The sequence below is a fragment of the Vombatus ursinus genome, unplaced genomic scaffold (assembly GCF_900497805.2).
Source record: "Vombatus ursinus unplaced genomic scaffold, bare-nosed wombat genome assembly UNPS02014830.1, whole genome shotgun sequence".
Lineage (NCBI taxonomy): Eukaryota > Metazoa > Chordata > Mammalia > Diprotodontia > Vombatidae > Vombatus > Vombatus ursinus.
In genome coordinates, this window is record NW_020954608.1 from 38,793,327 (window position 1) to 38,820,699 (window position 27,373).

General features: G+C 34.9%; 1 protein-coding gene across 1 annotated transcript in view; it reads left to right on the plus strand.

Annotated features, from left to right (window-relative positions):
* Nucleotides 1-27,373, plus strand: part of ITPR2 (inositol 1,4,5-trisphosphate receptor type 2) — a 507,541-nt gene that overhangs the window by 271,809 nt on the left and 208,359 nt on the right. The window contains exons 33-37 of the mRNA XM_027838537.1: nt 3,984-4,112; nt 4,796-4,916; nt 14,639-14,829; nt 23,600-23,742; nt 25,201-25,309. Of these exons, the coding sequence (XP_027694338.1) occupies nt 3,984-4,112; nt 4,796-4,916; nt 14,639-14,829; nt 23,600-23,742; nt 25,201-25,309 (693 nt within the window). The remainder of the gene's footprint in view (nt 1-3,983; nt 4,113-4,795; nt 4,917-14,638; nt 14,830-23,599; nt 23,743-25,200; nt 25,310-27,373) is intronic.

Consider the following 27,373-nt stretch of genomic DNA (forward strand, 5'->3'; position numbering starts at 1 on the left):
TGGGGAGTAGGTATTATCATCACCCCCCTTTTATACATGAGGAAACGGATTCAGAAAGTGACGGCGATTTGTCCAGGATCACACGGTCTGTTACATATCTGATGCTGTATTTGAATTCAGGTCTTTTTGCCTCTAGGTCCAGCTGAAAATTTGGAAAACATATAGAAAAATAATTGACTATTAAGTGTCACCCATTCTACGGTCAGACTCAGTAGCAATAATAACAAGCATTCAGTAAGTAAGATACTGTGTGATCTTGGTAAAATTATTTCACCTTCCTGGGCCTCAGTTTCTTCATCTGTGAAATGAAGGACTTGGCTCCTGAAGTCCCATCCAGCTTTATACCTGTAATCCTTTATACTGTGTATGTAACACTGTGTTAGGCATTGAGGATGTAAGTTTAGAAAAGACATAGCCATTTTATTAAAAACTGTATGTCTCAGGCTCTGTCTCCCTTCCTACCTCCTTCTTTCCCTCCTTTCCCACCAAAGGAACCATACTGTGCTTACTAGTAAATTATTTTTTGGTAGTCCAAATTTAGATGATTTACTATATTTATTGAATCCCTAAAAAGATGTTAAATAGCTTTCAGATCATTTGCAGAAAGTAACTTTTGATCGTCAATGTTTCAGTGTACCAAAAAGAGGTGTTTGGAGGGTGGGAAATGATTTTCTTTGGGCTATTATAACTGCAGTGGTGGGTAAGTCTGGTGCTTTGAGTTCTTATTATTAAAGTACACCAATGCACTATGGGAAGTATTCTCCACAGACTAGATTTCTTTTTCCTTTGAAGATGTACCCAATTTTGTCATTAAATTTGAGATCTGATAACAACCAAAAAATATCTCTAAGTGACATGTTGGCAGCACTGAAATGTGCAACCAGATTCCCATTAAGAAGCTCACATAACATGGTTGTCAAATATGTCACCGCTTACCAGGACAATCATTTTGTTTCAATTTCAGACAAATGATTTGAGCCATTCTCTTCTTATATGTAGCTTAACTATGGAACAACGGTTTCATAGTTTGGAACGTATTTCCTTCTTTTTTCATGTGATGGGACTGAAAAGACTTCCTTGGTTTGATGCTTATGACTAATGCTAGATGATCCATTTAAGCAAAGTCCTTTTGGAAGCCTAACTTTAAATATAGCTTCTGTTAGCTAGAGAGAAAAGGAAGAAATTCAAAATACATAGTTGATTTCATCAGCTTTGTAGAACTGTATCACTTATCACTGATTCACATATTTCTTTCATTGAGAATTAGAATACATTTTTAAAAACAATATTCATATTCAATCCAGTGTTGTTAGATTACACATTACTTTTTTGGTTTTTAAATATTTTTGTGTATTTAAGAAATGTTTGAAATTCTAAATGGTTACTGGTTTGGGGGAGGGGATAGAAGGTTAGGAAGAATAAGAGCATCTGGGATTTAATTGGAGTTTTCACATTGATATAAGGGCCTGAGAATAGTCTTAGCTGCCCACTGAAATGACCTGGGGGACTCAAGCCCTAAAATTAAATGAAATGCAAATTTATTTTGAGTGTGGGATTATCTTGAAATTTATCATCAGAATCACTTTTCTCAAAATAATTTGAGAAACAAATTCTACACAGTTTTTAATGTAACAGAATCATTAAATATACTTATGTGTGAAGCACTATATGAGTCACTGAGAATTTTTAAAAAATGAAACAAAAAGTCACAATTATGATGTCCCTTTGGAAGACCAATTTCCAGTTGTTGCTGCGACCATCCTGAGGTTTGGTTCTAGTTTAGTCATTTTACCAGCAGAAGCTAACCCTGATTTACCAAGGGCCAGAGTAACAGATACTTGAACGCATATATGTGACTATTTTATGTTTGTTTTGCCCCATGTTTTCCTTTACTATGTCTCTTAAATTTAGCAATTTACTCACTGTTTCCCTTGGAAGTTTAGAATTTTAATATAATAAACATATTTTATTTTACCTCATGTTTCATGGTATATAAGGAATAATAATAATCATAACAATGGTATTAACAATTATAGCTAGCATTTAAAGCTTACTATGTGCCAGGCTCTATGCTAAGTGCTTTACAAATATTATTTCATTTTCTCCTTACAACCTTGGGAGTTATATACTATTATTATTCCCATTTTATAGTTGAGGAAATTAAAGCAAACAGGTTAAGTGACTTGCCATGGGTCACATAGCTAGAAGTGTCTTAGGCTGGATTTGAACTTAGGTGTGCCTGATTCTAGGCCCAGTTTTCTATCCACTGTGCCACCTAGTTGCCTCACACAGGATTAGAACAGGTAGCTAGATTTGTGTTTTTACTATACACTTTCCAACTCTAACATTGACTTTTTTTGCCTTATTTACTCTAAGTACATGTGGAAAAGTTTTCATTCTTTCCAGATGGATCTTTCTTTGAAACCTTCTTATTACCCTTTTCCTCATTTCTGTATTGTTTACCTTGGTCCTGCCTGTCAAGAGCTATGATTGAATGGGGTCCATGAGATTGACCAAATTTACTGTGAATTGGATAAAGGGCAAGAGAGGGTATGGTTGCAGTTAAAAGGTTCATGTACAGATGAGTATGAACACTGAATTGAAAGCAAATCAAGGTTAAGAGCTGGCAGAAGACTGTTGAACTAAAAGTGTCAGCAGTGGAAACAGGGTCCAAACAAAGAATCACTGTGTGGTCTAGGGGGTTCAAGCTGCAGTTATTCAGTAAGTAATGTATATCAAGCAAGATAAAAGTTTATTTCAATAAAATATAGTTAGTTCCTCTGTTTCTTCTAAATTCCTACAGCTCTAGAGCTCTGGCAGCAGCCTTTATAATTTTCCATGATACTTTACTCACACTTGTGTGTATGAGATTCCATTCAGAGCCACCACCCTGGTTTACATCCTTATTACTTCTTAATAAGGTAACAGGATAATATTGCTTAGGATAATATTCTGCAAATAGTAGGCATTTACTAAATTTATGTTGAGTGAAAATTCAGAATTTAAAAAAATCTCTAATAGTCTCTTCTTCCATAATTGGATCTTTTCTGTCTTGCTTTACTATATAGCCTTTATGTAGCTTTACTGTAGCCTAGATGTTTTAAGTGAGGTTGAAGAGAAATTAAAATGGGGAATAGTCATGTTTAATAATTCTTTTTACTCTCATATTATTTTATTCATACTATTATTTTAGCGTGTCCTAATTTCTAGAGATAAATCCTTTATAATGCCTTGTTATAAATTTGGAAGTAGCCTTGAATGAAGAAATGAATGCAAACACATTTATTACGTGCTTACCATGTGCCAGGCACTGTGATAAGTACTAGAGATAAATATACAAGTAGGCAAAACAGTCCCTGTCCTCAAGGAGCTTTTCATTCTAATACTAGGAGATAGCATATAAAGGAGAGTTAGAAGTGGAGGAGAAAGGCTGTGCTAGCAGAGCACATCCTGGAAAACCCTTTGAGTATGATTCTGGTGTTGGAGGACCAGCCTATCTATTCTAGGTTGGCTATAAGATAATGAGTTTTCCTGTCATAAGAATTCCAAAAAGGTTGTCTATTGAGTACAGAAGAGTTGTGATCTGCATTAACAGAGGCAGCACTCTCCAGCTTTGAAATACTGAAGTGTAGAAGGAAAATGATGTTTCTGGAAATACAAATTCAGTTAATGGGGTGCAGAATGAGTAAGAATTAAACAGGCTGAAGGATGTTGGTGAGAACGGAATAGATTGGTGGCATATAAGACATTTATTTCAAGGAGGAAATGATAATGTGTTTTGAAGAAAATCCAGAAAAAATGAAAGGTCTGGCAGGTTGGGATTTTATGGGGAAATAGCAACATTAAATGCCACAATAAAAATATTTATAGTTAGTTTATATTTTAAATACATTTGGAGGGTATATGTATTTGTATTATAAAATGTTGATTTGTTATTGAAATATTGTGTGCAAGCATTATGGACTTTTTATTTTCCTGTGTAGGTTTGCAACACAACTACAGATAGAAAACATGCAGACATCTTTTTAGAAAAGTGTGTAACAGAGCCAATCATGAATATTGTTAGTGGCTTCTTTAATTCTCCCTTCTCAGACAACAGCACAAGCCTTCAGGTAAGTCAAGCAAAAGTCTTATAATAGAAAGCTAATTAATCCTCTATTGGAAGGACAAGTGTTTCCATTCATTTGTTTTGGTCAGAAAGTCATTCCTATGTAAAGTACAAATTATTAACCTGTATGAATTTGCTAGGCTTTCTTTTAAGTGAAAGGGTCATATAGTAGTAATGCTCCCCCCTCCACTTTCTAATATATGAGAACTTGTAGACTGAATTTAGTCTGTTTCCTGAAAGGTAATATTAATGATATTATCCCATAAATCAACAGGCATGATCATACATGTATCATTTTAAATTTGTTCTCTTTAGAGGAAATGTGTTAAATATCACTCCCATTTTATCTTTTCTACCTTTTCATTATGTGAAAAACGTTTCTATTCATAATGAAAATAATTTGTACTTTTAAAGATAATAGATACTTTAATATTTTAAGGTTTCTGTCTAGTATGTATATATATGTATGTATGTATATACGTATATATGCACACACACACATATATATATACTTTTTCTTTAGTCCATATATCTAGTTTTAAGGAAAGTTTTTCCTGCTTAAGTTTATGATAATAGCACAGATTAAAGAACTAATTGCATTTTGATTAAGGTTTGAAAATTCAAGGTACTATGCCTAATATTTTAAAGGTTCACTTACATTTTAATGCATTTTCCCTTCTGTTTTAGACTCATCAACCAGTGTTTATTCAACTGCTTCAGTCTGCCTTTAGAATTTACAACTGTACCTGGTTAAACCCGGTACAGAAAGCCTCAGTGGAGTCATGTATCAAAACACTGGCCGAAGTGGGTATGTTAAAGTGTTAAGTTTTTCTTATTCTTATATATATATTTAAGATGGCTTTGGTTGGAGTTAATGGACACCAAAAACAGCTTTTCTATTTTGTAGCCTTATAATTGAGAATCTTGCTAGTAGGTTTAGCTTTATGAAAATGAATTATAGTAAAAAAAAAACCCTCTTTACTCTTGTATATCCTTTTTGGGTCAGGGGGACAATATCAGTCTTTTTTCTACATTTACATTTAAGATTAATTGCAATGTTCTCTTTTATCACCTTAAACCAAAATATCTCATTAAGATTTTATAGAGAGTAGCTTAGCTTCTATCTTAAAATTTACTAGGGAATTGTTTTTTCTATTGAACAAACTCACTTAATTATACTTCCATCTGTTAGTAAGTCTTTAAAAAGTTTTTTAGTTTTCGTATTTTGTTTCTAATCAGCAACATTTATTGAGTGCCCGTTGCATGCTAGGGATTTGATGAGTCAGAAGTGGAAGGTAGGCTTCCTGACCTTGTGGATCTCATATTCTGTTTCACAGGTTATCAACCCCTAAAAAATGTACTATGGAGGCAAAACCTCCTGGGATACTGGGGTAGGTTTCCTTATTTGTAAAAAGAGCAGTTGGACTAGATAGCCTCTAAACTTCTTTCCACCTCTAAACCTGTAATGCTCTTATCCTATGATAGATGGTTACTGAATCACAGATTTTTAGTGAGATGGCATCTCAGCAACCTTCTGGTCCATCCTGCAACCAACAACGAACCACTATTACAGGGTATTTGATAAATGGTAATCCAATCTTTTCTTCCAGCGAGTATAACCCAATGCCTCCTAAAGAATTTCATTACTGTTTTGGATAACTCAAAGTTACAGAAGGAAACTAGAAGGAAAATTTTCCTTACATCAAATCTACATTTGTAGCTCTGCAAATTTTGACCATTATACCCTGTAGAGGACAAATTTAATTCCTTATCCATATGATAGCCCTTCAGATACTTGAAGTTAGCTATCAGGTCTCTCTTGAATCTTCTCTTCTACAGGATAAACAGGATAAACATTCCTTAAACTTGTATTTATGTATCATGGGGCATGTGGAGTGTTCAGGGAGGACTAGCACCTCTGGTGTGAGGGCTTGCTGAGGCCTTTTCAGGACTTCTCTTCCTCCTTTGGTGTCTATCTTCACCCGGTTCTCACCTGTGGCTCCTGGAAGTTGTAGCATGCGCAGTGGTCACATCCTGGTAAGCCTTCTTGGTAGATGAGCTAAACCAGGTTGAGGGTAGCCAACAGGCCTCAAACTTGTTGGCCAATTAGGGAGATGTCTACCCTGAGCATGTGAAAATTTTCCCTGGTGGAATAGGCAAATGAAAACAATTTGTTCCAATGGCCATGAATGTGGCCGAAGCAGGTGGTATGGAGCTCTTAGAGCTTGGTCGGACATCTGTCAAGGTCATCCACTGCATCTCAGGCCATCACCAGTCATCCTGACTTTTGTCTTGCTACTACTGGACTTTGATGATTCAGGAGAGTTGTGCAACTCTCCCTCACTTAAGTCCAATTCATGCACAAGTCAAGACATCACTATGATGTCATTGGTCTTCTTTGAAAACGAAGGATGAGCAAAAATATATCATGGACTCAAGACTTTTGACCCTCCTCATTGCTTTCTTTTGGTCACTTTCCAGCATATGTAGCTCTCAAATTTGAAAACAATTCTAAATGTCTGAATACATCAAACTATAGTGGGACTATTAGCTCCTTATTCTTAGAAACTGTGACTTTCTTAATCTAACCCAAGATTATGTTAGCTTTTGTTGAATTTATTGACTAATATCAATTTGCAGTCTACCAAAACCCCCAGATCTTTGTCAAACAAATTTCTGTGTCCCATGTCTTTCCCAAGTTGTACTCATGAGGACAATTTCTTTAATCTAAGTGTAAGACTTTACATTTATTCCTACTTAAATTTTATCTTATTACATTTTGTGTTTTTTGATTCTGGACTTTCATCCTATGTGTTAGCTATCCCTCTAGGCCTTGTGTCATTATAGTTATAAACCTGCCATCTAAACATTTATCCAAGTATTTGATAAAAACATTGGACAGTACAGAGCCAATAACAGATCTCTGAGTTTCTTTACTTGAGACTTCCTTTCAAGTTGTCACTTAACTGTTAATTTCTTCTCTGAATTTAGCTATTCAATCATGTTCAAATCCATTTAAAGGTACTGTTATCTAGCCCACATCCTTTCATATATTCCCATATGAATAGCCGGAAATATTTTATCACACACTTTCTTAAAATTTGGCAAACTCTTCCCATAGTATTAGTTTAGTAATAATAACCCTGTCAGAAAGGGAAACAAGATTAGTTCAGCATCATCCATTCTTTGATGGAGCCGGCCAGTTTTTTGTGATCATTGCTCATTCTTCTAGTTGTTCACTGACTGTAGAAAGCAGAAGAGAAATTGTTGATTGTGAGTCAAACTCTTTCCACTAGGACAAAGAGGACAGCATTGCAGACTTTCGAAGCTGGTGGCAGCACTTCTCAGAAAGTAGAAAAGAGGGTGTGGCAGCAGAGCAGCAACCTGTTCATGTGGCAATTAAAATATTAAATGTAACATCTTTCACACTCGTGTTTCAGGCTACCAACACTTAGGCTAATAAGATCACAAAATAATTAACCTTGATATCACTACTAAAAACTAGTTGAGTTTGAAATCTACGTGTTGTTTGCCACAAACTATTTTATGTTTAAACCAATTTAAGGAACTTTTTCAAAAGCAGCTCTGAAATATAGTGTAAACTGATAAGTTATGATGATATTTCATTTGTAGATATTAGGTCTGGAAATACAAGGAGATCGCCTGGCAAATACATCCTTGCATGTTATACTTAATGATTGCACCTGGTAATTTTTTTTTTTTTAGCCCTTAATGAGCTGAATTCAGTAGGGGAAATAAATCTACCATGTGGTCTTAAACACTGCACGGAGAACATGCTGATCATCAGCAGTACTTAAAAAGTGGGAAATTAAGAACATTGAATCACATGTTAGATTTCATGTTGTGCTTGCTATCTGAACTCTGACTTTAGTAGTGCATGCATATTGTGCAGCAAACTCATTTCTTGCATCATAGGATAACATGTCTTTGGGGGTTTTAAATGTGCAATAAATCTGTTAGTGTAGCATATTACTTATTATCAAGTTACAAACTTTCTCTATTGGTCAGAATTTTATGATTAAGCAGGAAATGTTAATGTGGTAGAAAAATTTTTTTTAAAAAAATTCTTAACAAACACAGAATTGATGTTATGTGAACAAGATAGTTTTTAGAAAAATAAGCTCAAGTGTATGTAAAACCAAAGGTCTATATTGTTTGTATATTAATATATACATTAATATTTATTAAGCACCGTCTGTGTTCCAGGCTATGTGTGGGGCTCTGGGAATATAGAGCAAAGAATGAAATAGTAAGTTACATCAGGGAGCATATATTCTATTAGTGTAAATAATGTTGTTCACTGATGAGAAAATGTAAAAAGATGTATACAAAGTAAATTCAAGGTAATTTTGTGGGATGAAGGAGGCAGTGATAGAGGAGGAGGCCTTGTCAGAGGTGACCTTGAGTTGAGACTTGAAGAAAATGAGGGGTTCTAAGAGGTAAATGAGAGGAGAAATTGCATTCAGGTACGTTCTATCCCAAGGCGTGGCCCTAAGAGATGGAATTTCTTGGGTGAGAAACAGCAAGTAGGCCAATTTGGCTATATTGACTATAAAGAGGAGTGAAAGGCAGGCTGGAACCAGATTGTAAGGGCTTTAAAGCAGAGGTGCTATATGACTTTTCTTTTTTATTTGCATCACTAGTGCCTAGAGTAACACTTTGTATATAGTAGATGCTTAAACATTTGCTGAATGCTGAAGGAATGATACTACATGCAAGTGAGCAGCTGCACGTAGAGCCATTCAGCTCTAGAATTATTTTCTCTATTCCTGCTGTCACTATGTAATCCTGTAGAGGAATTTCCTCTCAGAGCTTATGTGGGGCATAGACCCTGACTCTTTCATTCTTTTTTCTTTTAAATCATGTTTGTTTGCTTACTTATTTTTAATATTAATTTTTTAAATTTTGAGGTTCAAATTTTCTCCCACCTTCTAGGCTCTCCCTCACCCATTGAGAAGGCAAACCATATGATATCTATTACACATGCGAAGTCATGCAAAACAGATTTCCATATTAGCCATGTTGCAAAAACAAAAGGCAAGAAAAATTAAAAAAATGAAAAATACATATTTCAATCTCCACTTCATCAGTTCTCTCTCTGGAGGTGGATAACATTTTTCATCATTAGTCCTTTGGAATTCTCATGGATCATTGAATTGCCTATGTAGTCTTTTTTTTTTTTTTTTTTTGCACAAACATTTTAATTTTTGAATTTTAACAGTTCAAACAAAAATTATCAGAAAAAATAACATAAATATAGGGTATATGCACACGAGTTACAGCCACTTACATAGATGGAAGAGTAGCAAACTTTATAAAAATGTCAAAAGTATTTCAACTTTCATGGAGTTGATTATTTAGATATGACTGATGGGTCATAACATCTACAAATTCATATATGTAGAGGTTAAAGACTAAAAAAAAATTACACAAACTCGTAAGTGATATTAGAATTTTCAGTTCCTAGAAGGATTAGTATTAAAAATGAGCACAGAAGTAAGTAACAGGAAGGAAGGGTAAGAGGGAATGGGGGGGGGCCCATGCATTCTTTATTTAAAGACATATTTTGTTTTAACATTGCCTAGATTTTCCCTATATGTCTCTTCTTCCCCCATCTTAGAAAGTCATTCCTTATAAAAATATGTTTTACATAATAAAAAAGGGGAAAGAATTCAGCAAAACTGACTAATTCATAAAAAACATCTGAAATTTTATGCAATATTCTGCACCTTTGGAACCTTCCCAACCTCTGCAAAGGAATGTATGTGGATATCTTCTCACCTATCTTGTTCTTTATAATCTTAAAAATTTCATTTTCAGTTGTTTTGTGTATATTTTTTTCTTAGCTCTGCTTGCTTAATTTTTTGTGGTTTCATCTGTCTGCCCATGCTTCTTTATATTTATCATGTTCATTATTTCTTATAGCACACTAAAATTCCATTACATTTATGTACCATGATTTGTTTAGTCATTCTGCAATCATTGGACATCTATTTTGTTTCCAATTTTTTGCTACCACAAAAAATACTGCTTTAAATATTTGGGCATGTGTGGAGTCTTTCTTCTTCTTCTTCTTCTTTTTTTTTTTGGCGAGGCAATCAGGGTAGAATGACTTGCTCAGGGTCACATAGCTAGTAAGTGTAAAGTGTCTGAGGCCAGATTTGAACACAGGTCCTCCTGAGTCCAAGCTTGCAACTCTATCCACTGCACCACCTAGTTGCCCCAGGAGCCTTTCTTTTGGTCAGTGACCTTCTTGGGGTATATGCTTAGCAGAAGGGTATGCCATTTTGAAATGCATGTTTCTTTTATTTGCATAATTCCAAATTGTTTTTCAGAATGGTTGTATTAATTCACAGCTCCATCAACAATGCATTAGTTTGCCTCTCTTTCTGTAACTCTTCCAACATTGACTATTCCTATCTTTTGTTATCTTTTCCAATTTGCTGAGTGTGAGATGAAACCTTAGCTGACCTCTTCATTCCTAGGAATTTTGGGCAACCAAATAAAAATATGGATAGTGATCTAGTTCAGTGCTTCTTAAACTGGGGGTCATGGGAACTCATATGGACTTGTGAGTGGAAAAAGTTTAAGAATTCTAGTCTACAGGTAACCACAACTATTCTAGAATGGGATAGCACAGGAAAGTTATGATAGCTGGACACTAAGCTCAGCTAACGATTCCTACGGGTGATGCTACCAATGGCCCTACTCACTCCCTCTCCTCCCCTTCTTTCCTCTTACCCCCTGCAAGTCATATCTTCAGAAGTGCCAGCTATAGGCTAGAATTAAGGTAATTAGACTGGCTGGGTAAAGATCTGTCAAGAATTTACAAGTAAGATACAAATATATTTTAATGTAGTATGATGTTAATAAAACATAGTAAAACAAAAAAAATAACAAAGCTTATGTAAGTCAGAAGAATTTTAAATTTTAATTTATTTTTAAAATTCAGTTTCCAAATTTTCTTTCTCCTACTCCCCTTACCTGCTGAGAAAGCAAGAAAAACAAAACATGTTACAAACATAGATAGTGAAGCCAAACAAATTCTTACTTTGGCCATGTATGAAACAAACAACCAAAAAAAATGTGCCTCTGTCTGTGTAGTGAGTGCATCTCCTCTCTGTCTGGAATGTGTAGCATGTTTCATTATGAGTCCTCTTGAATTGTGATTTCTAAATCTTTTTAAGTTGTTTGTATTTACAATATTGTTCTTATTGTATAAGTGGTACTGCTCATTTTGTTTTGCATCACTTTATACGTGCTTTCTCTGGTTTCTATGAAACATCCTATTCATCGTTTCTTACAGCACAATAGTATTACAGAGTGAAAAGAGTTTAAATTACAGTAGAGAGTAAATGATTTTTTTATTAAAATTTTTTCAGTTGAAAGAGATTTTCTTTTTGCTTAGTGAGTTGTTGATGGAATTCTAAATTGGGAAAACAGTTCCAGCGAATCATTATCAAATAACATCTATCAGTAGCCTCATTTGTGTGGCAACCCGATAGGAACTATACAAAAATGCCGAAGTCTGCTTCCTTGCAGTACAAGTTGAGCTAAATGCAATTGCTGTCTTCTAGGACATCAGTGACAGACGTAATACATCTTATGTTAAATATCTACAGCAAAATTTTTATTTATGTAATTTAGGAAGAAGATAATGAGCTAGTGAATTAAATTAGTAAGGGATTTGAGGAAGAACCTTCACAGGAAGTACTGTCCTTGCTGTATCTGAGACACAAGTCTCTTATGGTATTCATTGCTCATTGTTTCTTAGGTTGCTACACATCTTTAAAATCCTGTATAATGAATGTTTTGAAATCATATTAAATCACAAATTTAATAAGTATATGTCCTGGTGATTCTGAGCTTTTCAGTTTTGCTTTTGGAAACTTGTAAGCTTTTTAGAACTTTAGAGGCTTTGTATGTCGCAAAACTGATGGGCTTTTTTTTAGTGTCATAACCTTGTGTTAGTTACATAGATTCAACTTGTACAATATGTTTGTATCATCCTCTCTCCTCATCCTCGTTGCTGTCATCTTCTGGCTTACAGGTCACTCTCTTTCAACTTTCTCAATAACTTTAGTCCCTGATTTACAGTCTTGTTTTCCCATCCCCTTCCATTATCCTCAGGGACTGAAATATTTATATTGTCAACCCTGCTACCAACTTGACCTCCTTAGCTTTAGTGACCTGCTTCTCTATCCCATTTTAGCCACACACAACCTCTTGGGAATTACATGACCTACTAAATTGAGAAATTTGAAATTCTACTTCCAATCTTAACCTTCTCTCCTTTCATCTCCCCTACTTTCCCATACTAAACCTACTTTCCCCCCTTTTCATGATATTATGATAGATGCAAAGACAGATACTAGAGGAAAAATAGAAGAGTTTTATGTGATCTGGTATGAGGACTACTTTCTAGAACAAAATGAGATGAAGTTGAAAGGAATACTAAGAATAAGAAAATTAGTTTTTAAGCTATAATGAGGGAAAGTGAAGGATTAAAAAAGAGACTTATGATTGATGGGACAAACAGAGAGAAGGTAGTGTTTCTTACCTCTAATTTTGCTTCTAAGTGTTGCTTACCTTCTAATTTTACTTTGACTAGATAGAAGAGAATAAAAATGGTTAATAGGCAGCTGATACTCAAGTCAGGAGATAAGAGAATACCTTCCTGCCCTTGCTAAGTTCTAATCATTTGGCCCAGATGAACCACATCTGAGGGGACAGAAAGGTTTGGCAGATAGGTAGAGAAGTAGCAAAGGGATGTAATGTAATGTAATATAATGAGAAATTTCCTATTAGAACTATCCAGAAGTGAACAGGGATCTTCAAGATGGAAAGATAATTTGTAAGTTATTTAATAGAGAGGTTTCTTGTTCAGATATGGGTTAGACTAAATGACCTCTGGGTTCCTTCCCTTTCTGAGATACTATGCATTGTAATCAAATAAATTTATATTTCCTCCCAAATGTAGATTATTACAAAAAACTAAAATAAAACTTCCTAAGAAAGATGCAGTTGACAAATGTGTTTCAAACCTGTTAACCTGTATATATGTATATATATATATATACACACACTTATTTTATATATATATATATATATAATTGAACACTTGCTAATAATTTATTTGATTTTCTAAATGTTTTTGTATTGATGTACTGTGAAGTGCTTATCAAACATGAATCATCAAGTCACCAGATACCTTTTTGAATTTTTAATGAATAGACTTTAGTTTTGAAAATTAAGGCACTCTCAGGCTAAAAGCCTTTGCCAATATTATGAAGCAATTTACTGGTTAGGGATTAAAAATTAAAATTTGATAACTTTCTCATCCTGAGCCGTAGTTTGCAAATTAATGGTTTTGGGGGATGGAGCTTACTCCATTAAATTAAACTTAATGGTTTAACCCTATAGAAAGAGATTCAGTTTCTTATGTAGTATTTTCATACGTTGATGACAGTTGAGTTTTAAAAGTAAATATGGATGTTGACATTTGATTTTCAATTTTAAAAAATATTTACATATAGTTTGTGTTTTTAAAATAATGAGTGTGACACATGAAAGATTAATATCTTTCAAACCATAAAGAAAACACACCAGAGTTTTTGTGAATATATCATTTAACATTGCTCTTTGAACTGGGAATTAATTTTAAAGGAAGCAAATCAGATTTGAACAGAAGAGTAGTCCTATTTTATTTTATTTTTTTTATCTTTGATAGTTTGAATTAGTTAAAAATGTTAAAGAATTTATAGTTTTAGACTACTACCTAAATATCAATATAATTTTTAGTTCCAAATACTTAATAGGATTATGCAGTACCATGTTTGTTGGTATGCTAGAATTTATGTTTCTCAGTCAAATATGAGGTTAAACTGAAATGATCCTCCCAAAATACTACTTGCTGCATCACTCAAAAACTCATAGAAGAAAAAACTGAATAATTGTCATAAAAATAAATTATTAACTACCTCTAAAATGTTTCCTTAGTAATAGGACAGTTCTTTTCTCATTCTATAATTTTACCAAGAATAGAAGCTGGCCCAGATGAATTATTGTAGTAATTTTTATTGTAGTAATTCAATGCCCATGATAAAGTAGTATGACTAGTACATTTGTGCATAGTAATTCCTGTATTTCTTCACAATTTTCTGTTGAAAACATAATTAGTCAGGTTTTCTGGCTGAACAGTTATAGTATATTTCTCATAACAGAACATACAGAGTAGGTGCTTAACAAATATTTGAATAGATGAATGATTGAATAAATATGGAGGAAATATTGAAACCTATACTATAATGGATGTAAAATAAAATTTTGCTAATAGCTTTCTGTATTTCTGGGCTTTTTTGAATGCATTTTAAAATTAGCTTTTGTTTGCTTTTTGTCATTTTTTTTCTCTTTGCTAGCATATTGTTATTGATCTGTTTTGATAATGTATTTTTAAAAAACCCTCCATATGATTAAGATAGAAAAGATTCAAATTTTTTTCTTCTCTAGCAAAGAATCGTGGCATTGCAATTCCAGTGGATTTGGACAGCCAAGTCAATACGTTGTTCATGAAGAGTCATTCCAATATGGTTCAGAGAGCAGCCATGGGATGGAGAATGTCAGCTCGTAGTGGGCCACGCTTTAAAGAAGCACTTGGAGGACCAGCATGGGATTATAGGAACATAATTGAAAAGTTGCAGGTAAATATTTCAAATTTATATTTTGTAGTGAGATAACACCATTGATGTTTGGTAATGTGACGCAACATGGTGGGTAAAATGAGCTTATTGGTAAGCAGTATAGACTGGTGAAAACTTTTGACCAAGGAAATGAGATAATCTAAGTGGTCCTATAGGAAGATTGAGTTAGTATCATTGTGCAGAACGAATTTGGCAGAAGGGGTTGGGGGGACAGAATCACTTAACCTCTTAGGAAAGAATTGTAGTAGTGCAAGTTTGAGGTAGTAAGAATCAAAATTAGAGTGGTAGCACATGAGGTTGAAAAGGAGAATGTGGATGCAAGTGATGTTTCAGAGATGTATTTGATAGAAGTGACTGATTGAGTGGAAGGTAAGGGGAAGACATCTCAAAGATGGCACTGAAGTTTTAAACATGAGATACTAGAAGAATTATAAAATTTGCTACATTGATAGAATCATAGATTTCAAGTGGGAAAGATCCTTAGTGGTCATCTAGTTCAACTTCCTTATTTTGCCAGTTTAGGAAATTGAAATCTGGAAAGGATAAATGACTTGCTAGATCATAGTATTATAGACGTGGATCTGGAAGGAGCCTTAATATCTAGTCTAAACTCCTCATTTTATATATAAGGAAACTGAGGCCTAGGGGAGGCCAAGTGATTTGCTCCAGGTCATATAGGTAGTATTAAGAGTGTGATTTAAACCCAAGTCTGACTACAGAGCCATTGCTTTTTTTCACGTTAGAAGGGACACTGGACTCTACTTCACTATAGCCACTTTACAAGATTCTGCCATTCCCACCAGCTGCCATTGTCACACCCTTCTTCCTTTCTCAGTCAAACTCTCTGGAAAAAAACTGTCTACATAGGCTACTTCTCGTTCCTCTTCTTTTGTTCTCTGTGGCAATCTGGCCCCTGATTGAGACTGCGCTCTACAAAGTTACCAATGTTTTCTCAATTGTAAAATGTAATGGCCTTTTCTCAATTCTCATCCTCCTTGAATTTCCTACAGCATTAAAACTTTTGTCTATCCTCTCCTCTTGAATTTTCTCTTTTCTCTACGTTTTCATGGACACTTTTCTCTTAGTTCTCTCCTCCCACTCATCTGCACACTTTTAGAATGGCCAATATAGAGGATATAATAGAAAAACTCAAACAAATCAATAGAAATAACCAATAACAGACATTCTACAATGGAAAATCATATATAGATAACACTAATTAAGTGGAAAAACTGGCCCCAAAATCTTCAAATTATTTGAAGAATTAGAAAAAAAGACATATTCAAGCAACAGACTGAGAGGAAAGCTAATGGTACAACTACCTAAGGATGACTGAGTTTCAAGAAATTTAGAAAAATAGAAGAGTCTGTACACTATATTCAAGGAAACAATTAAAAAAGACTTTCAAGAAATGGTGAAAGGAAAAGCAACAGTGAAAATTGGAAGGATCTACAGTATCTAAAAAAAAAGAAGAGAAACTCGAATTCAACTCTCTTTTTTTATGGTAATTTTTATTTATTTTTTTGTTTTTAACATTTACTTCCACAATATTTTGAGTTCCAAATTTTCACCCCATTTCTCCCCTCCCCCCACCTCAAGATGGCATGCATTCTGAATACCCCTTCCCCTAGTCTGCCTTTCCTTCTATCTCTCCCCCCCTTCTCTTATCCTCTTCCCCTTCAATTTTCCTGTAGGGCAGGATGGATTTCTATACCCCATTTCCTGTATTTCTTATTTCCCAGTTGCATATGAAAACATTTTTTTTAAACATGTGTTTTTAAAACTTTGGGCTCCAAATTGTCTCCCTTCCTCCCTCCACACTCACCCTCATTGATAAGGCAAGCAACTAAATATAGGTTATATATGTGCAGTTATGCAGAACACTTCAATAGTAGACATGCTGTGAAAAACTAACTCTATTTCCCTTAATCCTATCCTGCCCACACATTTATTCTATTCTTTCTTTTGACCCTGTCCTTCCTCAAAAGTATTTGCTTCTGATTACCCCCTTTCCCAATCTGCCCTCCTCTCTATCATGCCCCTACTCTCTTGTCCCCTTCCCCATCTCCCATTTTCCTGTAGGGTAAGACAGATTTCCATACCCAATTGAGTGTGTATGTTATTCCCTCCTTAAGTCAAATTTTATGAGAATAAAATTCACTCATTCTCTCTCACCTTCCCCCGTTTCTCCTCCACTGTAAGAGCCTTTTCTTTTCTGTTTTTTTTTTGTGAGATAATTTACCCTGTTCTACCTCTCTCTTTCTCCTTCTCCTAGTATAATCCTCTCTCACCCCTTAATTTTATTCTCCAGATATGACCCCTTCATTTTCAACTCACCCTATGCCCTCTGTCTATCTATCTATCCATCTATATCTATATATATGTACATATAATTTTTCCCCTCCAACTACCCTAATACTGACAAAGGTCTCATGAGTTACAAATATCATCTTTCCATGCATGATTGTAAACAGTTCAACCATAATAAGCCTCTTATGATTTTCTCTTTCCTGTTTACCTCTTCATGTTTCACTTGAGTCTTGTATTTGAAAATCAAGTTTTCTATTCAGCTCTGGTCTTTTCATCAAGAATGCCTGAAAGTCCTCTATTTCACTGAATGACCATTTTTCCCCCTGCAGAATTATACTCAGTTTTGCTGGGTAGGTGATTCTTGGTTGTAATCCTGTCTCCTTTGCCCTCTGGAATATTATATTCCATGCCCTGCAGTCCCTTAATGTAGAAGCAGCTAAATCTTGTGTTATCCTGATTGTGTTTCCACAATACTTGAATTGTTTCTTTCTGGCTGCTTGTAATATTTTCTCCTTGACCTGGGAACTCTGGAATTTGGCTACAATATTCCTAGGAGTTTTCTTTTGGGGATCTCTTTCAGGAGGAGATCAGTGGATTCTTTCAATTTCTATTTTGCGCTCTGGTTCTAAAATATCAGGGCAGTTTTCCTGGATAATTTTGTGAAAGATGATGTCTAGTCTCTTTTTTTGATCATGTCTTTCAGATAGTCCAATAATTTTTAAATTCTCTCTCCTGGATCTATTTTCCAGGTCAGTTGTTTTTCCAATGAGATATTTCACATTGTTTTCTAATTTTTCATTCTTTTGGATTTGTTTTATAGTGTCTTGATTTCTCCTAAAGTCACTAGCTTCCAAATGCTCTATTCTAATTTTTAAGGAAGTATTTTCTTCAGTAATCTTTTGGACTTCCTTTTCCATTTGGCCACTTCTGCTTTTTAGGGCATTCTTCTCCTCATTGGCTTTTTGGACCTCTTTTTCCATTTGGGTTAGGCTATTTTTTAAGGTGTTATTTTCTTCAGTATTTTTTTGGGTCTCCTTTAGCAAGCTGTTGACTTGTTTCTCATGATTTTCTTGCATCACTGTCAGTTTTTCTCCTACTTCTCTTACTTGCTTCTCAAAATCCCTTTTGAGCTCTTCCAAGGCCTGGGACTGATTCATATTTTTCTTGGAGGCTTTGGATGTAGGAGCTTTGGCTTTGTTGTCTTCTTTTGGTTGAATGTTGTGATCTTCTTTGTCACCAAAGTAAGATAATATAGTTTGACTCTTTTTTCGCTGCTTACTCATGATTCCGGCCAATTACCTGAGTTTTAAACTCTTTGTTAAGGTAAAAGTCTGCTTCCAATGTGAAGAGTGTACTGTCCCAAGTTTCGGGGGTTTGTACAGCTATTTTCAGAGGTACTTCTAGGGACCTGTAAATTTTCAGTTCTTCCAAGGTGCTATGATAAGGGGCGAGGTGTTTCCTCTCCACAGCCACAACAAGCTCCTCCATGCCAGCCCTCCTCCTCGCCCCAGGACTGCCCCTCAGAACTGTGACCCAGATCCAAGCATGGGCAAAGCAAGAGATTCCTGCCTCAGCACTGGCAAAGAGATCCTTGCAATCCCCCTCTGATCAGCCACTTGATTCCCCCTCAGTCTGTGAGCCAGAAGCTCAGGAAACAGCTGTGGCCCTGGGGGCGGCTGAGACTTAGCTCCTTCTCCCCCGCAGTCACAGACTTTTCCCACTGACCTTCCTCGTTGTCCTTGGCGTTCGTGGGTTGAGAAGTCTGGAAACTGCCACAACTGCCCGTGATTCAGTCCTCTGAGGCCTGCTCCAGGTTCGCAGTGGCCTGTGCACCCATGCCGCACTGTGCTCCTCTCCTAGCCCAGTGTGATATACCTTTCTGATCAACCATCCAGGCTGTCTTTGGCTGGAAATTTGTTTTACTCTGTCTTTTTGTGGGTTCTGCTGCTTTAGAATTTGTTTAGAGCCATTTTTTATAGGTATTTGGAGGGGTTTGGGGGGAGAGGCCAAGAAAGTCACTGCTTTCCCTCCGCCATCTTGGCTCTGCCTCTCGAATTCGACTCTCTTAAGACTCAGTTAAACTCCATTACTAAAATAATAAGAAATTGAGGGCCGATTGTATCCTTAATGGAAGTCTTTGAACAACAGTAAGCCTTCTAGCCATAAAAGATAAGTATTTAAAATAATTTTCATGTCTCAAATCAAGATAAAACAGTTGTTGGCAATAGGGGAAAATCATCAGAGTACTGTATTATCTGAAATGCTGAAAGATTCAACAGAGTGTTTTAGAAAAAGAGAAAAAAGGAAGGGAAAACAAGAAGGGATAGAGGCAGAATAGAAAATCAAAGTCTGTGATAAAAGTGAAATCCAGATTAGATAAATCTATATAGTTATTAATACAACATTAATTTTATTTAGGATACTTCTATTTGAATTAACATCAGAAATAAGAACAAGAAAGTATGAGTAGAATAATTGAAGAATGGAAAAACCTATTTTAAGAAAGCTATATGTAAATGAACTGTCTAAAATTAAAAAAAAATTATAAAATGCATTGAAATTAAGTTTACATGAAAAAAAAAACCAGAGAAATTTAATTTTATTTAAACTGAAAGAGTAATCTAAAATTTGCTATGGTATTTCCAAATCACAAAAGGTGAGAGTGGCCTTGATAGTTGACGAAGATGAATTCAAACTACAAAACATTTAAAGAGAGACTAAAGAGCCATATAATATGCTAAAAAGTCTTTTTAAAAAGCAACATACCATATCAACTATTTTGTGATGTAAATAAAGATAATACATTACATAATTCCTTCAATGTGTAAAATATTTATCTTTAAAGATAAGCTGAGAAAGAAAACTATACACATGCCATTAAAGAATACATGAATACCCAAATGATTTTTGCTTGTGTCAGTATGGAGAATTTTCAGTGTAAGAGTTCCATGGATTGATGTAGATGGAGGATTGCAACCCATTTATGACTTAATAAATAAGCCCTAGGGAATTTGTAAAAGAGCACAAAGTGGTTCAGTGACTTAATAAAGTTACTTGCTAGTGTGTGAAGTGGGATATGAACACAGATCTTCCTTGCTTTATGCCCAGTTATCTATCCATCATAATACACAGCTCTAAGTCATTAAAAAATCAGCATAAAACAGCAAATGAAATACTAAAAAAAGTGATTTAGCATCACATTTACCTGTTATTACTAAGTCACCAGTCATTAGGCATTTATTAAGTGCTTAAAATGTGCTAAGTATTATAGTAAGCACTGGAGATGCAACAAAAGAGAAAACCAACAAAAAATAATAATGCTCCCCCTGCCTCCCCCCATCAAGAACTCACATTCTACTGGGAGAGACAATATGTAAATAACTAGATATATACAGCAGTTGGATAGATCACTGGGTAGAGACACAGTGAATAGAACATTGGGCCTGGAGTCAGAAAGACCAGAATTCAAATCTGACCTCAGACACTATCTGTGTGACCTTGGGCAAGTGACTAAATCTCTGCCTGCACAAAACTGAAGAAGGAAATGGCAAACCACTACAGTCAGTATCTTTGCCAAGAAAACCCCATGGACAGTATTAAAATTCTAATAAAACATGACATTGGAAGATGATCCATCAGGGCCTTGAGTGCTATGATCCACAGGGTCACAAAGAGTTGGACACAACTGAACAATAACAAAATGAAAGGTAATTTCATGGGGAAGACACTAGCAGGAGGGGGAGAGAGAGGAGAAAAGTCTTGTGTAGAAGGTTAGATTTGAACTGAGTCTTGAAGGAAGTAAGGAGATGGAAGTGTGGATGGAAAGCATTCCAGACATGAGGGACTGCCTTAGAATGCTATTGTCAATTTAATAAATCATATTGACAAGACAGAAATAAATACTACATCAGCATCATAGGTACACAGAAAGTCTTTTGAAAAAATAGTAACATTCATTAATGTTTTTAAATGACCAGAACAATTTTTCCTTATTATGTTAAAGAATAGGAAATATAATTGGCAAAATGGTTGAGTAGCTTTTATCTCTATAATTTCTCTGTGTGAACAAGACAGCAAACAAAGAAAAATATGTACAAAATATACTTAATCTGAGGTTAACAATTACCTCTTAATTTACATATCTAATGGCTTTTTCTCAGTCCTCATCCTCTTTTGACTTTCAGAAGCATTTGGCAGTGTTGACTACTGCCTCTTTCTGGGTACTTCCTTTTTTTTTTTTTTTTTTTTTTTGGCACTGCTCTCTCTTGAATCTCTTCTTGGCAATCTCTTCTTCTAGGTCTTCTTTACCTGATCATCATCCACATCCTACCCCTAGTCTCTGTCCCGAATTTTCTTATTTTCTTTCACTACACTCTCTTTTGGTGATCTTATCAGCTTCAATGGGTTTGCCTATTGTCTCCCAAATTAATATATATCTAGCCTTAGTCCTCCTGAGCTCTTGTCTTACATCACCAACTGCCTGTTGCACATTTCCAAATGGATTTCCAATAGACAAGACAGCAAGAATTTTTAAAGTGCAGAGCTCTGGGGCTACAAATAAAGGAATAAAAAAAGACAGCTCCTATCTTCAAGCAGCTTACAGTCTAATCAGAATAAGACAACATACAAGAGGGAACTGAAAAGTAGAGGTGGGAAGGGGAGATGCTTAAGTGGGGGGACTGTATTGATTTTTGAAAAGTTTGAAGCAAAGCAGGAGGGAAAAGAAGTTGGTCAGTCTGCGCCTCTCTTTAAAAATGTAGGCCCTGGCAAGACTCTAGCTATGGGAGAAGGGGACCAGCATGGTGGAGGGATGCTCCAGAATGAGAAAATCGCAGAATCTTTTTTATCCTTACCACTTAGAATAGTGCCTGGCATATACTGTGCATTTAATAAAAGTTTGTTAAATTGAACCATGTTCCCACAGGATGTAGGGTATGTGAGATGGGGTTTTCATTTCGGAACTTATTAGAAAACATGCTTCTTAGAGCACTACCTTTTTCATGTGACAGATGTGCTTTCTAGGATTATATTTTGCCCTAGGAGAAGGGTTGTATGGCACATGCTCGCAGACAAAGTGACAACATTCCGAGTGGTGGTGGTGGTGGGGAGCAGCAGAGATGGAGAGATAGAATATACTGGTGTTAAGAAGGGCAAGAGATTATGACAAGTATAGGGGCCAGGAGGATTAGGCCTCATTGTTCATTAAACACTGTGGTGATGTTTTTGATATCTGATTTCCTCCATTCATTATCTTTTCTTTATTTCTTTGTTTAAACTAGTACCATCATTTGGAGGATTTGTTTTATGATACAGTTTGAGGTCTGGAAGTACTATTTCCCTTCATTCTTGACTTTGTTTTTTTAAAAAAAATTCTCTTGAGGCAAAAAACATTTTTTTTGTTTTTTGTGCTAAAAACACTAAAATTTTAGCATAAGCCTTGAAGGACCATTTGTAATATGATGAAAAATGTGTATATCTAAACCCAAAGGTAATATTATTTACAACGGGTGATATCCACTATTAATTTTACATAATTTTAGAAATGCTTGCTATAGCAATAAGAAAAGAGAAAGAAGTTAAAGGCATAAACATGAAAAAAGAGGAGATAAAATTATTAGTATTTGCAATGCTATGATTCTTTATTCAGAAAATTTCATAGAATCACCAAGTACAGTGACTGAGAGATTAATAGCTCCAGTAAAATGGCAGGATGCGACATGAATCCACTGAAATAGCCAACATTTCCATATTGCCATAACAAAACTAGAAAGAAATGATAGAAAAAGAAACCTCACTCAAAATAACTACAAAATGCATGAAATATGTGGAAATCAATCTACGAAGCCACATTCAGGATTTATATAAATACAATTTTAAAAAATTCTCTCTCTTGATAGACAAATAATTAAAGGGCATTGTCATGGCTGGGGCTGTGTCCATATGATACTATTTAAATTATTTTATGGATTTATTACTATTGCTATACCAATATAATTACCAAGGGTTTGCTTTACACACTAAACTCATGTATCTATAAAATAAATGAATTCATGTGAAGCAAAAAAAAAGTCTAGAATCTGAAAGGAACATTAAAAAGTAGTAAGAATGAAAGAGAAGCCACTAAGCTATATTTTAAAGCTGTAACAATCAAAACTACACTATTTAGTACTGGTTGAAAAATAGCAAAATAAATACCAGGAACAGAATAGCTAATCAAGACTCAGATACACTCCAACTGAGCAATCCAGTGCTGTGGAACAACCAAGATAACCTATTCTCAGGGGGCTTATTATCTGGTTGGAGAGACAAAACATAAATACATAAAGTGATTTAAATTATAAAAACCTGACTATAATTCTTAGCCATGTGTGATACTGACACCAGATATGGTGGTGCTCATTATCTTTGTACATCGGAAACCTGAAGTTTCACCTACAATTTCTTCCACTTCCTTCCTTAGGATGTAGTCGGCTCTTTAGAGCAACAGTTTAGCCCAATGATGCAGGCTGAATTCTCTGTATTGGTTGATGTGCTGTACAGCCCAGAGCTTCTGTTTCCTGAGGGAAGTGATGCAAGGATAAGATGTGGTGCTTTCATGTCCAAGTAAGTAAAAGGATCTGGGATTTAGTTAATATACTTATTGCATTAATTCTAAGTTTTGAGTATTATTATTTGGAAAATGTCCCCCAGGTTTCTGTTTTACTTTGTAATTCATAATGAGTAAGATAGAATATGCTTAACATACTTGGAAATTTGTATAATATAACCTTTTTCTTGGACAAGACCTCTGATTTATTGGTATAAAGAAGTCTCCATGAAGAAACTCCTTCCACTTGTCTGGTTTGATGCTTGCTTTGGAATTTAAAGTCTTATAGAATTTCCTGGAGCATTGAGAGGTTAAACGACGTGACCAGAGCTGTGTAGCCGGTATGTGTCAGAGACTTGAATTATTTCTAGGTCTTCATGAATTTGAGGCTGATTCTCTATGCCACACTGCTTTAATTCACACTCCCAAAATGTTCATGAGGTGAGTGTAAAACTAAATTGTGAGGAAAGGGTAGGAAGAAATTTTTTTTAAACGAAAATTTACTAGAATGTAGAATAAGTGCTTTATAAATGTTTGTTGTGAAGTTCAAATGAATTGTGCAATGTGACTATCTTGATTAATTTCCAGTGTGATTATATCATATGGCCTTTAAAAATTCTCCTTATTTAAAGCTATATTGCATGTTATATTGCTGGCTTCATTTGTTCGTTTTATTATGAATTTCAGGATGTACTCATATGTTGTGTCTATATGTTTTACCCTAAAATTTTACATTTTAATGATGAGTGAAGGAAAATAACTTAAAAAATTTTTATACAGTATTTGCTTTATGCAGAACTCTTTGACAGGGTCTTAGGTAGATATAAGGTTTATGTAAGACAGCCCCTGACCTCATGTTACTTACGGAGTGAGAGTATAAGACAGTGAAAGGGGTAGGTACAATTCTCAATATTACATGGTGAGTTCATGAGAGAGTTACAAAACAAAGTACTATATAAGATCCAAGAGAGCAGAATATCTTGTTCCTGGCTTGAATCACTTTTACTCATGGGTTCTAAAGTAGCCTTGTTTCATGACTTGAAGGTATGTATATTCAAATCATTGTGGTTAAGTTATTTTATTGCATTATGGGTCAGTTTTTCTACCCACAAAATGGGAAGAATAACTCTTAGGTCATTTTGAAGATGAATTTTACAATGAAAAATTATGAAAGAAATATTCCATCATAAATACTAAATTTGAAAGCTACTATTGTAGATATTGAGGATGAGATATGAACTAATGGTAAAATAGTATGTTTCAGGATAAAAGCATAGTTTATTACTTAAATGTTGGAAAAATTTGAGTTATCTGAAGTTTGATTTCATAGCTTTTAAAAATAGCTCCTTGTTTGCTTTTTTTCTCAAGTATTAATATGACTGTAGTTTGTTCTTTGTGTGATATTTCTATAAAGTTAGAGAGAATGTAGATTCTAATTTAAGATTTATTATTATTCTTATTATTTTCTTTTTAAGGTTGATTAATCATACAAAGAAGCTCATGGAGAAAGAAGAAAAGCTCTGCATTAAAATTCTTCAGACCTTACGAGAAATGTTAGAGAAGAAAGATAGCTTTGTGGAAGAGGTACTTCTACGTTCTTAGTAGTTAAAAATAGTGTCTCTCTCCGAGTGTAGTAACCTCTCAGTTACCATAAGCTGTTATACAATTAGCCACATTACATAGTAATTAGTACATTTTTTTCAGACCAGATATTTTGAGTAATAATTTTTATTTTATTCATAACTTAGTTGGTCCTGCTTTGAATTTAAAAACAATGTAAGCTTTGAGTAACCTACAACTATTGCACATCGTGATGTTTTGCACACTATAGATATTGTACATTATAGATATTGTACATGTATAGATGTGTTCAGTTCTCTGAGTCAGCATATATTATATTTTGTAATCTATGAATAAAACTTAGATGCATTATTAGATTTTAACCTCAGTTCTGAGGCATTTGAGGAATGGTTCTTATTCAGTATTTATATTTTTGTATGTTTTTATATTTTCTTTCAAATATATGTTTTATTTTTTAAAATTTTTTTTAAAGATTCATTAATTTATTTTTTTTTAGTTTTCAACATTCACTTCCACAAGATTTTAAGTTCCAAATTTTCCCCCCATCTTGTCCCTCCCCCAACCCCAAGACAATGTGCATTCTGAATATCCTTTCCCCTAATTTTCCTTCCCTTCTACCTCCCCTGCCTTCTCTTATCCCCTTCCTCTTCTATTTTCCTGTAGGGCAGGATAGATTTCTATACCCCATTGCCTGTATATCTTATTTCCCAGTTTCATGTGAAAACAATTTTTTAAAACTTTGAGTTCCAAATTTTCTCCCTCCCCCCCCCATTGAGAAGGCAAGCAACCCGATATAGGTTATGCTTGTGTAGTCATACAAAACATTTCCATAGTAGTCATGCTGTGGAAAACTAACTGTATTTCCCTTCATCTTATCCTGTCCCTCATTTATTCTATTCTCTCTTTTGACCCTGTCGTTCCTCAGAAGTGTTTGCTTCTGATTACTCCCTTCCCCAATCTGCCCCTCTTCTATCATCCCCCCATTCTCTTATCCCCTTGCCCCCTATTTTCCTGTAGGGTTAAGATAGCTTTCCATACCTAATTGAGTGCATATGTTATTCCCTTCTTAAGCCAAATCTGATGAGAATAAGATTCACTCATTCCCTCTCACCTTCCCCCATTTCCCCTCTACTATAAAAGCCTTTTCTTGTCTGTTTTATGTGAGATAATTTACCCCAGTGTACCTCTCCCTTTCTCTTCCCAATATAATCCTCTCTCACCCCTTAATTTTATTCTCCAGATATTACCCATTCATCTTCAACTCATACTGTGCCCTCTATCAATCTATGTATACATATAATTTTTTTCCCCCTCCAACTACCTTAATACTGACAAAGGTCTCATGAGTTACAAATATCATCTTTCCATGTAGGAATGTAAACAGTTCAACCTTAATAAGTCCCTTATGATTTCTCTTTCCTGTTTACCTCTTCATGCTTCTCTTGAGTCTTGTATTTGGAAGTCAAATTTTTTATTCAGATCTGGTCTTTTCTTCAAGAATGCTTGAAGGTCCTCTATTTCACTGAATGTCCATTTTTCCCTCTGAAGGACTATACTCAGTTTTGCTGGGTGGGTGATTCTTGGATGTAACCCTATCTCCTTTGCCCTCCAGAATATCATATTCCAAGCCCTCTGGTCCCTTAATGTAGAAGCTGTTAAATCCTGTGTTATCCTGATTATGTTTCCACAATACTTGAATTGTTTCTTTCTGGATGCTTGCAATATTTTCTCCTTGACCTGGGAACTCTGGAATTTGACTATAATATTCCTAGGAGTTTTCCTTTGGGGATGTCTTTCAAGAGGTTATCGGGGGATTCTTTCCATTTCTATTTTACCCTCTGGTTCTAGAATAACAGGGCAGTTTTCCTTGATAATTTCTTGAAAGATGATATCTAGACTCTTTTTGTGATCATGGCTTTCAGATAGTCCAATAATTTTGAAGTTATCTCTCCTTGATCTATTTTCCAGGTCAGTTGTTTCTCCAATGAGATATTTCATGTTGTCTTCTATTTTTTCATTCTTTTGGTTTTGTTTTACAGTGTCTTGATTTCTCATAAAGTCACTAGC